The 15425-nt window shown below is 30.4% G+C and overlaps 1 protein-coding gene and 1 pseudogene across 1 annotated transcript; one reads left to right on the forward strand and one right to left on the reverse strand.

Moving 5' to 3' along the window:
• The first annotated feature begins 986 nt into the window (after window positions 1-986).
• On the forward strand, window positions 987-12367 carry LOC108727402 (odorant receptor 4). Its single transcript, XM_018455519.1, has 10 exons — window positions 987-1178; window positions 1247-1364; window positions 1666-1930; window positions 3313-3435; window positions 3541-3631; window positions 3739-3875; window positions 4003-4135; window positions 11853-11989; window positions 12119-12251; window positions 12320-12367. Exons 1-10 carry the CDS (start codon window positions 987-989, stop codon window positions 12365-12367), a joined length of 1377 nt encoding a protein of 458 aa, XP_018311021.1.
• A 2378-nt stretch (window positions 12368-14745) lies between these two features.
• On the reverse strand, window positions 14746-15188 carry LOC108727403 (histone-lysine N-methyltransferase SETMAR-like; annotated as a pseudogene).
• Between the last annotated feature and the right edge of the window lie 237 nt (window positions 15189-15425).

A 15425-nucleotide genomic window follows, 5' to 3' on the forward strand; every position in this document is an offset into this window, starting at 1 on the left:
GAAACATATCCATATATGTTCATACATCCTTCTTTCTTTTGTAAAATTATTTTTAAGTGTAATAGAAGTAGTAATAATAATGTGAAAATATTAAGAATAATTAAAAGGATAATTTTGTGAACATGTGTGTGGGTACTCTAAAAGGTAACTTATCGTATATTATGTTTGTTATAACTGTAATTCGGATAACGATTTGGATTAGATAAATTGTCATTTAGTACAAAGTTATACATTTTTTATTTTATAATAAATATGTTTGTGTTTAAATACATTTTTATAAAATTTTTATTATTATGTAGCCAAAGATGTACTTTAAAATATTTATTAATCTTCATTTTAATAATGTTAATCTAATTACCCCATACCATCAATCTTACCCCGGTCCCGGAACTAATTAAATCAGATGGAATCCATTAGAAAAATGCATTTTTTTTCATAGTAATTATCAGTTTTCCCTTATTATTAAAATATTATTAGATAGTCAAATGTATGTAGTAACTGGCGTAGAATTCATTTTTTCGATAAGTCTCTTAATTTCGTCTATAAAAATTCGAAACTGAAAAATGAGTCTACTATTTCCGGTCTCCCCTACCTCATGTCAACACTTGTAATATATATAGGAAGATTGTAATTATTATTTATTACTTCATATACATATTTATCATTCTTATTCCTTAATGAAACTTTATAAACGCATTTTGTAAGTTATTGTGTCATTTTACGTCTTATTTGCTTATAAAAGTATTATTTGTAAATTTTTTCACGAGCCGTACCCCTCCTCCTATGAATAGCCATATTCCCACCCCTATGGGATATACGGCAAAAATGCAAGGGTTTCAAAAAGTTCATTTTTTAATACGAAAAATAAATATATTTCGGATTTCTAATATTTTTTTCATAGTAGTAGACAGTACAAAGTTTTTACTGATATAGTTCGTTTACTTTAAACATAGTAAATAATACTTAATAAATTAAGTTTTTAATAGATGCGGCGTATACCGGAGTTACCCTATTTTTTATATTTTAATCTCTTTATCAAAGAAAGTATTGGATTCAAGGTACTCGCTTTAGTGACGTTACGTGGCGATTTTGATGCAATTATCGAGTGTATACCACCGCTTATGATAGACTTCGTGTGCGTCACTAAGCTGGTGAATTTAGCGTGCAATATAGAGAAGGTATATAGAAGATCATGGTATTAAGTACGAGATCACATTTGTAAAAAAAATGGAATTTTAAGTCGTAGATCAAAATACTTCTTATACATATACAAAGGGATTGGCGATCATGGACTATCAAAAGTGAATTCGAAATTTTGCATAGATTTGCGGAGAGTGGAAGAAGCATTACCGTCGCTTATGCCGGTAAGAAATTGAAATAACGACTATTATATTATATTATATTATGTATTAAAATTGATTGATCATAAAAAATATTTTAGTTAATAATTACATTAATAACAATTAATTTTATGTTTGCATGATGTATGACAGCTCTACACAATAAGATATTAAAAATTAATTTATATATACTCAAAAATTATAGTTTATTTAACGAAAAAAATAATTAAGTCGCATTCATTTTTATATAAATATTTTCGGGTACTCAACAGTATTTCCAAGTATACAAATATGCAACTTCTTTTGAAGTATTGCTTGATTCTAGGTGGTATGTATGCGTTTGGTAGTCTTTTTCCGTTTCTCGCAATAATCCCGAAAATAATCGGCAAAAACGTAACTTCTGAATATTCGACGCGGCCAGTGGGATTTCCATATCATGTGGAATACTACGTAGATCTCGATAAATACTACTATCCCGTACTGATTCATAATTACTTAACTACTGCTATTCGTCTTACTACCCTAGTCGCGACCGATACCTTCGTGACTATTCTGGTGCAACATTGTTGCGCACTGTTTTCAGTCGTCAGGTATTTAACTTATTATTAGTACACACGATAATTTTCCAATCCTCTACTACACGATAGGTCTTTCAAGTCTCAAATTAATTTTCATCACTTTAACAATATACAAAAATCATTAAGTGATTTTTACCTCCCCCTCCACATATATTTCAATATCTTTAAAATGTATCTATTTATAAGGTTATATATTTTTAAAAAATTATATATATAATGTTATAACTAATTACTTAATGCTCCTAGTTAAAAAAATGTGCAGGACACAAATACGGTTGCCAGGTCCCGAGCAATGTACGGCTGGGGTTCGAAGGTCCGTGCGCTGGAGATTTCATATTTCGACTGGAGGCTGGTCGATTGTTTCATTAAAAAAAAAAGAAGAAAAAGGCGCAGGATTTAATTCATGTTTTGCGATCGCTGTTACAGACTTTCTTTTTGTTATTAATATTTGACCAACATAAAGTGTCAACACAATCACAGAGACCTTTTTATTATTATTACAAGATTACATACAGTGCGAACACAATTACAAACTTTTTTATTATTCGTAAAATAAACTGCAAACATAATCACAGACTTTCTTATTACTCTCCACGTAATTTAAATATTACATGGATAGTAAAAATAATAGATACCACCCGCGAGCGAAAAACTGGAGATCTTTCTGCTGGAGAACTGGAGATTGGTCCCGAAAACTGAAGTCTCCAGTCGAAATCTGGAGACCTGGCAACCGTGGACACAAATAACCCAATCGTGTGTATAAAGAGTTAATGACTTGAATGATCGCTTCAATAAATTAATTCAACAAGGAGATGGCAAGAATTGTAAAATGGGATGAGCTATAGCTTATTTGAAATTGGAGGTTGCCTGTACTAACATTGTAAAAGGGTTTGGATGGATGTGCTTTTGATTCTGAGAAAATTGCAGTTTGGCGCCTGATCAGCTGCACAGTATTAGGACTCTGTTGGTAGGTAAGTAATAAAGTGGCGTAATTGAATAAATTAAGGTGCACGGTTATACTTTTTCTTATCTGATCAACGAGAGTTCGAATCCCCGCAGTGTTAATTTTTTTATGTAACAATCATATTTTATAATGTAATTTATTTTTCTTACATCTTTTTAAGTAAAAATACTAATAACTGTACTTTTTGTTATACGTAACAATAATTAACAAGATTTCTTGAAGTTTTAATTATTTATTATACACAAATTTGGACATTGCCGTCCAATTTTGTGGATGAAAATCAACGTAAAAACATTTAAAACCCTCTTACAGTGTTAGTCTTACAGTGCAACCTCTCCTTTTGAATGAGATATGGCTCATCCCATTTAGCATTTTACAATTCTTGCCATCCCATTGTAAAAAAACTCGAATGATTCGTTTCATTTCTTAGATATCGATTAGAATATATACGAAAGTCCATCGAACAAGATAAGGAACTCGCTTTACTCGAGGAAGATGATAAGTTTTACAAAAATTTCACATATTGTATACAAAAACACAAAGACGTCTTACGGTTAGTGTGTATAACTTCTGCATAATTGTAAGAAATTTTTAGAATTTTTTTTATTTAAGGAAAGAGTTAATAAGAGATAATTATCAAACTCTTTCATTAAACAAGATTCGCGAGATGCTTGGATGCTATTTACACAAAAGCTTTTTTCTTCGAAGTCGGTTTAATCATATTGGCGATGACTTTGTCGGCTCTACAGGTTTGTGTTTAACATATCGTAATAACATTAAATATTTTTAATAATATCAATATATATTATAATAATGTGATAATGATGACATACTGCACGATTTTATGAACATTTAGGCGACTACTAGGACTCTCAATCCACACCTTGCAATCCGGCATGCCTCGTACATTACCGCTCAATTACTGCATTTATATATCGTGTGCTGGTTAGGGCAGCAAGTAATCGATCATAGCGGTCGTGTGTACACATCGACGTAAGTGAAAGCATACCTAGCTACTAGCCAATAAATTACGCCTCGTGCAAATGTTCTGTAACAAAAAATAGCTCCTCTAAATATTTTCTATTTGTGACACATATAATGAGAAAGTTTTTGATATAAGTTACCAAGGTGAATGGTATGAATCATCGGCTAAATCCAGAAAGCTCCTGAATATGATAATGCTGAGAAGTATTTCACCTTGTACGTTGACTGTTGGAAAAATCATGATTCTTTCTTTTCCGAGTTTCAGCGCGGTAAAACTTGACATAATTTTCTTTAACTGTATTCATAGACGGTTCTTTGTATATTTAAGACAGTCTTAAGTACAGTCTTTTTAAGATGTCGATTACAGAGGCGTATTAACATCTTAAGATATAGTTTTAAAATAAGAACGGACTATGAATACCCTTATATGAGATGTTTTTTTAAATTAATATTTTTTATATTTCTTCTTTTTTTTAGGTCGTACGTGCATCCGCTTCGTATTTCACAGTTTTACAAACTGTACTATAATTTAGAATTTTCGAAATATCTCTTTTAAAAAATATATAAAATTATTATCTATACAAAAACAATATATAATGCTTTATTGTTTAACTAACAGCAAATTATCTATATTTCTGAGAAAATTAAATACGAAAATATCTATACTTGTACTTGTACTTTTATCTTTTTGGTAAACCATCTCTGTTTTATTTATCTTTAATAAAACATAAGTATAGAAAATCCTCGACAATGGTAATATACAATAGACCTTTATTAAGTTTATACTCCACAAGACTGTCATTTTCTAATGTAGCCGGTTTTAAAGCGTTACATCTTCTCGTAACAGTCTGGTATTAAATCAATTTACGAATAAAATTTTCATACCTCTTTTGTCTGTGTCGAATCCACTAAGACAATATTTTCAGTATAACTGCTCCCCTTCTCTACAATTACGCAATTTCTATAAGATAATCTTACGACTTTATACTGTGCAATTTTGCTTTCTGCGGCAAAACACATTAGCAACAAATATGTTTGTCATGTATTTTAGATTTCACGACAATCAAACATTAAACAGAATTCTCAATGAGAACCGACACGATCTATATCTCATGGTGATTGAATTTCGCTTTTATAATAGTAGCGGCAAAAGATAAGAAACAGAATGGATGATATCGAACAGTTTTTCCAAGATTCGCATTACAACATCATTCGAGTACTATTAAGCATCAGTGGTCTATGGCCTTTTCATACTCGAAGTAGACGTTACACGATATATATAGTTTTCATGCTGCTATTCGGGTCTGGACTTATATTAGAGGTAAGTTGAAAATAAACACGTATTATTTTAAAACGGTATACATGTACTATTGCAATTTTTTATTGCGCTATCTTTCAAAAAATTGGAGAAATTAAATATTTTTATATCTTATTCTGTTTCATCAAATATAAAATTGACATAATTAAATTAAATCAATAATATAAATTATGATTGGATTCAATTAAAATTATTTGTTATATGACATGTGCATAATAAAATCAACGAAAAATGCAGCTGGCGGGTATAATTGAGATCAGATACAATTTCTTCGAGGTAATCGATAATTTACCGTTATTATTTTTCGTTATATTGGTCATAAGCAAAATGTTATGTGCGGTATATACATTACCAAAGGTGCGTACAAAAATGTTTATACAAAAATTAAAAAATAATAACAATAAGTTCGGCAAATAATGCAAAATTATATTTCATTCACATTTAAATCTTTTTTCGAGAAATAGATAAAAATACTTCTAATAAAGATGCAAAAGTACTGTCTTACCCCGAAATCGGACAAGGAAACTAAGATACAGAATTGGCACGCACAGTATGGGCGAAAGTTAGGCTACGTTTATACGGGTGTGTGTGACTCTAATAGTATAATCGAGTTCAATAATATACTGCAATAAAATAAAATTTCATGTATATTACACATAAATTACATTCATAAATTATTTTGAAAGACACTCGGTATATTATAGTATCATTAAATATGAAGATATTTTAACTTTAATATTATTAAAATATCGAAATACTATAATCTTTTTGATAATAATAGTGAATTACGAAAATTTTTGTGCAAATTAGGTTTTATATTAGGCCATAGTATCCTTTATTTGTTTGCAACATTACTAACAAGAGTTTTGTACGTGAAATCCAAGAAGACTAATGAAACATCAAATAATGTGCAAATAGGACTACCTTTTCGCATTAGTTCCACGATTGATTTGGACACGTATTACGTTCCAATTTTCATACATTGTAGTATAAGCGAATTTATGTACATGACTTTACTAGCTGTAATCGATGTTCTATATTTAACAGTGGTCGAATATTGCTGTGGTTTGTTCGCAGCTTTGAGGTGAGCCTAATGAATGACTATGATTTAAGTACACAAAATCTGTAATATTTGAGTTCAACGCAAATAATGGAACGGTTTATTTGTTAATACTTATTTAAAAAATTGTAGTTTCTAAAAATTTTGAGTTTAGATATCGATTGGAAACCGCATTAGTTTTCGAAAACGAAAGATTGACAATAATGTCTACGAAAGGTAAATCTTACGCGAATATCGTGTATAGTATTCGCAGACACATAGAAACATTGCAGTAAGTATCTATTAAGACAGAGCTAGGATTTAGTTGTACATTTCGGCGGATTTTCAGCTCCTCCGCGCGGGTTGGTGAAGTGAGGAGCAGGAACCAAGCTGAAAATTGGCCGAAATGTGCAACTATATATCCCAGCTCTGCGTTTTATATTTCATCTTTGTACAAGCAATAATAGCAAATTAAAAAATATATTTCTATATATTATATTAGATTTGTTGCCATTGTGGAATCAATATATAGCTTACCTCTTTTTATACAAATTGCATTGACTGTACTTCTCTTAAGTCTCCTAGGATATCAGGTACGCATAATAAAAATTCTCTTATAACTATAAATAACAATTCTAAAATATGCTTCTATCATCACACAAACAAATTACTTATAACAAAATATTGCGTAAAAGTAAACGAATTAAGTATCATTAAAAGAACTTTCAATAAATAAAACATCAAAACCTCAAAGAGAAAGCTATGGGAGCGAAATAAAGTACGTACATACGCGCGTCGATTATATTTTGGCCACGATATTTTGAGCATCAAATTGAAATAAATTATTTTTTTTATTATATGTTGTCTCTGCGTCGCTGAGAGTGGCTTGAATATAAGCCGAAGCGATCGTTTATATATAACACAATTTTTTAATTAAATTGATGTTGTCTAACGACGTTTTTGCACTACACTTTTTATCGCGCTTTCTCTCACAGCCCTGTTTTTGAATCCTTTTTATGTTTTAATTTAACTAAATTAACATTTACTTACGTTTGATTAACAGATAGTAAACAACATGGAAAACGTTAGTTTATCTAGAGGAATAAATCATATTGTTTATTTAAATGGACTTTTGCTTAATGTATTGTTCGAAAATTGGCAGGGTCAGAAAATTGTGGATTCCAGTGAGAAAGTGTTTGAATCAGCGTACGTTTTATAGTATAATACAGTAACAAATTTGTATATCACGAGTTATGTTAATCAATAAAAATGTAATGAAATAACAAGCAGATAAATACCTAATATAATTTCAAATAGATTTCTTGCAAAATTTGCAGATATAATACAAAGTGGTACAATATGCCAGTAGCAGCAAGAAAACTTCTTATAATGATAATGATGAGAAGTGAAAAACCATCGGCACTGAAAGTGGGCAAAATTATTGTATTGTCATATGTAACTTTTAATGCAGTAAGTGTAATGATTTTGTATACGTGCAATGATTTTATAAAAATTAATTTTTTAATTTTTGTTTAAGGTGTTGCGTTTATCATTGTCATATTTTATGTTATTACGATCTTTGCAATAACAATTTTGAACGTAATATAATGATATTTACAGTTATGTATTATTATTCATTAAACTCTATTAGACAAAAATGTTTAAGAGAATGTTTAAGAACGTACATTCATAGGATTGTGCGTTCCTTTCCTTCCAGAACGTCTTTCGCTAAAAATTAAATAAAATTGTAAATTGGGAGGCAAGGAAAAAAAATGGAACCGTAAAAAAAATGTTACTTTTAGCTACAATATTTATATTAACATCAATTACTTCCAAGCGCAGTGACGTGTGACAGCGCTATTGATAAATATATTTCAATTAAAATAAATATTAATAAAAAGAAACTTATAAAAATTTCTTTTTATTAATATTTACTTTATCAGTTTATTATTCTATTAATATAACTTAGGAATAATACACATGACAAAAAATCATTAGATTGTATTTCTATATAATTTAATTTAATTACAAGCGTTCAACAATTGCAATTTAGAATGCTGCGTATATTATCATTCAATTACTGGAATTTATTTATGACATGCTAATTGGGACAAGTAATTGAATACAGTGACTGTACATAGACGTTGATATAAATTAAAACACATAACTGCTCAAGAGAGAGTTTAACAATTTGTAATAAATATGTTACATGAAAGGAAAATAATTCCTCCATAAAATAACTTTTATTCTTGCTACATATAGTATACAACTTTCGATACAAATTACGAAGGTAATTTAATAAAAAGAAATCCCGAAAAACACGATTTCACGAGAAAATCAGAAAAAAGTTAAAAAATTCACTTTTTCTGGTATATGTAAAATTCTGTCACTTGAGGTTATTTACTTCATATAAAAGTTTTACAGCTTGTAGATTGAAAATAAGAGTGAAACGGGATTCAGCTTACTTGAACAAAAACTACTGAATTTGTGGAATTAAGATTCAAAGCGTAAACAAAAAGTTATAGGGTGTTAAACGGGACATACGATGAAAACATGGACTTCTCCTTGAGTGACCTTTTCAAAGCTAGATCAACGTTATTGATGCTTTTTTAGTATGCCGCCTACATCAATTATCGAATTTATTTATCGCACGCTGAGTTATAGGAGTAATTGAACACAAGTAAGTGAACATAGCGTGTAGACGCTGGTTAAGATAAAACATGCAACGAAAGATCAATAAGTTTAACACAATTTGTATTAAATATTTTACATAAAAAGAAAATAATTTCTACATAAAAAATTTTTATTCTTGACACATAAAATGATATATAGTTTTTGATACACGTTACAAAGAAAAGTTGTATGAATTATGCTAAACGCAAAGTTTAGAAAGTAATAATATTAAGGAGCACTTCACGTTATTATACGACGACTACTGGAAAATTATAATTAAATATAAAATATAATCAATACCTACACTTGCACTTGCACACTTTGAAAAAGAACCCCCTTTATATTTTTAATAAAAGTATAGAAAACTTTAAAAAATGGCAGTATGCAATAGATTTTTCATAAGCTTTGATAAGCTACTACATCACAAGTCTGTGATATCTGAATATAACGAATTCTGAAGCGACTGTATTTTCACATAATAGTCTCGACCGACTTTACTTGGAAATAAAATTTTCATATCTCTTTTATCTGCATCGCATCTACAAAGATAACATTTTCAGTATGGCTATCCCCTATCTCTATCACTGTGCAATTTACATAAGATAATCTCGCGACTTTACAATGCAAGATTTTAATGATAAATGTGTCAGACATGTATTTTTGATTTTACAATTGCCAACATTAAACAGAATTGTAAATAGGAAATTAATGTGAATTATATTCTTTCCTGAAGTTGGGGTATCACATAGATACAGAATTTCGCTTCTGTAATAATAACGGCAGGAAGTAAAAGACAGAATGGGTGATATTGATCAGTTCTTTCAGGATTCGCATTATAACATCATTCGACTACTACTAAGCATCAGTGGTCTATGGCCTTTTCATACGCGAAACAGGCGTTACGCGATATATCTCGATATGGTGCTTATACTCGGATCTGGACTTATATTTCAAGTAAAAGATACATGAACATAAGATAAAGTATAATCTTAAAACAGTATTCCATGCACTATTATAGCATTTATTATGGTTCTATCTTCCAAAAAAGGGTGAAAAATAAATATCTCTCTTTACACATCTTCTCCAAAACAATTATAAGTGCACAAAAATTCAAATTTTAAATGCACTTCACATAATTAGTGTTATTTCTGACATCTCAATTGAAATTATTTGTTGCACGACGTGTGCACAATGTTGTAAATAACGGAAATTGCAGATTTTGGGTATTATTGAAATCTGGCATGATCCCTTCGAACTGCTCGATACTGTGCTGCTATTATTTTTCGCTGTAGTGATTATAAGTAAAACGTTCTGTACAATACATGCATTACCACAGGTATGTAAATAAAGACGGCATCGCGGCGTATATCGATAAATAGTACCGATAAATACTACTGATAAATAACTAACGATAAAAGTAATAGCAAATACGGAAAGTAATGCAAAATTGTATCTGAACCTTTTTCGAGTCATAGATCAAAATGCTTCTAATAAAGATGCACGAGTATTGTCTTTCCCCGAAGTCGGATGAGGAAGAACAGATACAGAATTCGCACGCGCTATATGGACGAAAGATAGGCTACGCTTATACGGGTGACTTTAACAGTACAGTGAAGTGCCAAATATTCGGCACATCAATATATACATTTTTGTTCCTGAATGATTTTGAGAGTCATATCACAATATACCTATCATTAAAAACATTTGATAATCTACGGGATGTTTTAATTCAAATAATATAATTGGTTACTTTGAAAGTTACAAGTATTTTTGGTAAAAATGTTTCAGAAAAAATTTGTATACTTAATGGAAACAAATAATGATAAAAAATCGGTGTTCCATGAATTTTTTAAAGTCGCATGAAGTTTATCGTCATTTTGTAAGATAGCATTAAATGACTTTTTACATAATATAATTTTTGTAAATTGTTCTGTGCATAAAACTACTAAATTACGATATGGAATAGCTTGTAATACTAATTATATCATGTCAAAACAGATAATTTATGAAAATTTTCCTGTAATTTAGGTTTCTTACTAAGCCATACTGTCCTTTATTTATTTGCACCACTATTGACAAAACTTTCTTACGTGGAATACAACAAGACTAATGAGTTAGCAAATAAAGAGCTGAAATCCCAAACAGGATTGCCTTATCGCGTTAATTACATGATTGACCTAGATACATATTACGTTCCAATTTTCATACATTGTAGTTTATGTGACTTTATATACACAGTCTTACTAGCTGTATCCGATGTTCTGTATCTAATAGTGATCGAACACAGTTGCGGTTTGTTCGTAGCTTTAAGGTAAGTTTAGTAAACGATCATGGTTTAAATACATGATTTTTATTAAGATACCACTCCAAAACACAAAAAAGGAACAATTTGTCTGCTGAAAAATTTGTTCCAAAAATTATTCCTGTAAACTTTGTAATAATATTGAGTTTAGATCTCGGTTGGAAATTGCGTTAGTTTCCAAAGTAAGGATGACAAAGGATAAATGTTACTCAAATATTATCTACAGTATTCGCAGACACACAGAGGCGATGCAGTGAGTACACGTTTAGGCGTATAGAGTGTTACTTTCGTGTGGGCAATAGTAAGAAATAATTAATATTTTTGTGTACACTATGCTAGATTTGTTGCCATTGTGGAGTCAGCATATAGCTTAGCTCTCTCCATACAGACAGGATTAGCTGTACTTATTATAAGTTTTCTGGGGTATCAGGTACTCGATACAGCTAATGAAAATTTTTTCGAGTTAGGAATATATTCAGAAACTGCCACAGTTCTTGGATATATATATATATATGTTATATATTCATATCACACACAAATTACTTAAATGAAAAAACAGCAAAATTAATTGATTTAATTATAACTGACTGTATTTATTGTATTAATTGATGTATTTATTATATTTTATTAATTATACGTTTCGTTATCATGTAGGTGATAAATAACGTGCAAGACGTTGATCGACTTGTAAAACTCATTGCTTATCTAAATGGAATTTTATTTACCATATTCTTTGTAAATTGGCAGGGTCAGAAAGTCATAGATTCCAGCGAGAAAGTGTTCGAATCTGCGTACGTTTTGTATAATATTGAAAGTAACACATTTGAAAAAGTCATTAATCTATAAAAACGTAACGAAATGTTAAACAGAAGTATAAGTATATAATATAATTTTAAATAGATTGTTTGCAAAATTTACAGATATAATACTGAATGGTATAGTATGCCTATAGCAGCAAGAAAGCTTCTTATAATGATAATGATGAGAAGTGAAAAACCATTGGGACTGAGAATGGGTAAAATCGTTGTATTGTCATATATAACTTTTAATACAGTAAGTGTAATTATTTTGTGGTATGCATACGTATAAAATGATTTTATAAAAATAAAATTCTGTTTCAGGTATTACGTACGTCATCGTCATACTTTATGCTACTACGGTCTTTGTAACAAAAATTTCTCACCGTAATTGATAATATATTTACGTATTATCATTCTTCTCACTCTAGTAATCAATAGAAATCAGATTTTTTAAGAACATACTTTTATAGAAACAACTGCTTCTTTCAATGCCCTTTTATTAAATGATTCAATAAAATCTGAAGTGAGTAAATTTATTAATAGAACTATCACATAGAAATTATTAGCTAATAAGGAATTACTACACTGAAAGAAAAGGTTGACTGTTGCAGCAAATTAGATGGTAAAATATGGCATAGCATTTTTAAATGACTTCAACAGTCAATTTTTGGTTGCGTTAGCTAATCGAAATCCTATTGACATTGCGGATAAGCTAACACAACCAAAAATTGGCTGCAGAAACCAAAAATTGGCTGTTGTAGTCAATTAAAAATGCGATGCCATATTTTACCATCTAATTTGCTGCAGCAGCCAATCTTTTTTTTCAGTGTAGTAATTAATTTCAAGTGCGATAATGTGTGACATGTGCCAGTTAAGACACTCATAAAAAAAATTGTTTTGCTTTATTAATATTTACTTTATTTATTAATGTAACTTAAAAACAATATATATTTAATAAAAAATTTTTAGATCGCATTTCCCTATAATTAAATTTAATTCCAACTTCTCAATAACTGCAATTCGACATTTTGCGTACATCATCGCTCAACTTACTGAATTTCTTTATCACATGCTAGTTAGGGTAAGGAGTAATCGAAGCAGTCGTTTGTAGACGCCGATGTAAGGTAAAAACGTACGACGACAGCTCAATAAGTTTAATACAATTCTTATTAAACTTATTGAGCTGTTTAATACAGTTTGTATATATATTTTACATGAGAAGAAAGTAATTTTTTTATAAGAATGTTTTTATACCTGACACACATGATAATATAATTTTCAATACAAGTTCCAGAGCAAAATTGAATAAGTCATGCTCAAATCCAAAACTTTTTAACGTAATAATGCTGAAGAGTACTTTACATAGGCTTTCAAAGTAAAGAAAAATTCTTTCGGATCACGCTAATCTGTTAAACAATGTATTGTGATTTTTTACTTTATTTTTTTCGTGAATGCTCTAATCGCGCGCCAAAAATATTTAAGTATATCGACTTTACCGAATCGTCGTAGCCATCGTCAATTGTGACTCACGAGTCATCATGAAAAAGAAGATAAAAGCAAATCAGTTGCTTGTCGTTGTTGTCATCAATAATAACTTTGAGTTGTAGCAAGTTCCGCTCATTGCATAGAACAAAGGACAGTGAAGTAAGAAAACGACGTGCGTACAACCTTAAAAAAACCGTGTGTCAAACTTTACGGTAATACGACGTTAGATCTCGTTTTTGGAGACGTTATCTTACTGTAGTGAAGTTTGCCAAGTTCAAAGCATACAGTTTGCCCGCAGTTATCTTTATTGGTGCGTAGCTCCTGATTAGTATAATATTGATCACTTTTCTTACTCTCAGCGAAGACTGATACCACCTTCCATTGGTTCTGAAATACCGATGTGTATCAGACTATTTTTTATTTATATAATTATTTCTAGCAAACGTGTGTAAAGCGATTCCATATATAGGCCGAATGTGTCAATATCTGAATTGCGTGGTATTACTTACAGTTATTTTCAGAATTTGTCAATACTGAACTGTAATAAAATGCCTCCATTGCGAAGTACTTACATAAACACAAAAATTTTGTCAGGATAATCTGATAGTTGCTGACCCGGCCAGCTTTCGAGGAAGAGTATGGATAACAGAGTTATTACTAATGATAATCATGAATGTACATGTGTACTTATCATTGTACTCACCTGGAATATTGTGAATGTCATGCCCATCATATTGAAATCCAGTTGAAAAAAATACGATGTCGTATTTTTGCAATCTCAATACGTCTAGCATACCTTCATGTCCGAGAAAAATGAATAAAGTTAATAATAAAAAGATACATGTGTTAAAATATAAATCTCAAAGAATAATGAATAAGACATAGATCAATTTAAAAAGAAGATTAATTATTATATTAATAATGTAGACAAAAACTGAATGGAATTTATACACATGCAATCCATTACATACGTAAAAGAAGCAAAAATATCAAACTAAATGGTTTTCATTAAAAAATACAAAACGCATAGGTATATCAAATAACTGGCAACAAAAGTGATAATGTAATTATTCAGAGATACTAAATCTATTATATGATTGTGCATGATAACACAAATCTTAATATATCCATATGATATAGCCTCTTCTGTGCTCGTATACAAATTTATGTCTAAAGTACCTGCTTCAACAATCCGTGCTAGCCGATATCTAAAAAATGCTTATTGATAAACGTATCTTAAACATAGGTAGAGTCCAAGGATGTTAAAATTCGTTCGAATGATATAGATGAATAATTAATATTAACAGGTCCAAACATTGCTTTGCAATTGATAGCCGCATTCGCTTGTTGTCCACCGTGAGCAATCGCGGCACCCATCGGGCCAACAGCTTTTTCATTCCCAAATTATCATGCAAAATATTGAATGCCGTTCCATACGACACGCCTATGGCCTCTGCTACTTCACGCACTTTCGTTTGGCGATCAGCGAGAATTATGACGTGGATTTTTTCAACGATTTCCTCAGTAACCACGTCTGCCGGACGTCCTGAGCGCTCCTCATCAAAAACAGACGAACGACGACGTTTGAATTCGTTGAACCAATATCTGACGGTTGTCATAGGTGAAGGGTTCCCATAGACGGCATCCATCTTCGATTTTACTTCTTTCCACGTTTTCCATCCAAAAATAAAAAGCGAATCACGGATCGATATTGTTCTTTTTCCATTGTATGGGAAAATATCAAACACTCTCACTACGAATTGCTGTCAAATCAAGACTATTGCATGAATCACTTTGAAAATTTATTTGAAAGATGGTAGTACACGATGCTAATTTGCATGAGCAATGTCACTTGTCTTCAAACGAGTACTTATTGATTTGCCCTCGTAAAAAGAAAATAATTTCTAATAAAAATAAAAAATTTTTATTCTTGACACATATA

Source organism: Mycetomoellerius zeteki, unplaced genomic scaffold (assembly GCF_001594055.1).
Source record: "Mycetomoellerius zeteki isolate Tzet28-1 unplaced genomic scaffold, Tzet1.0 scaffold49, whole genome shotgun sequence".
In the NCBI taxonomy this organism is placed as follows: Eukaryota; Metazoa; Arthropoda; class Insecta; order Hymenoptera; family Formicidae; genus Mycetomoellerius; species Mycetomoellerius zeteki.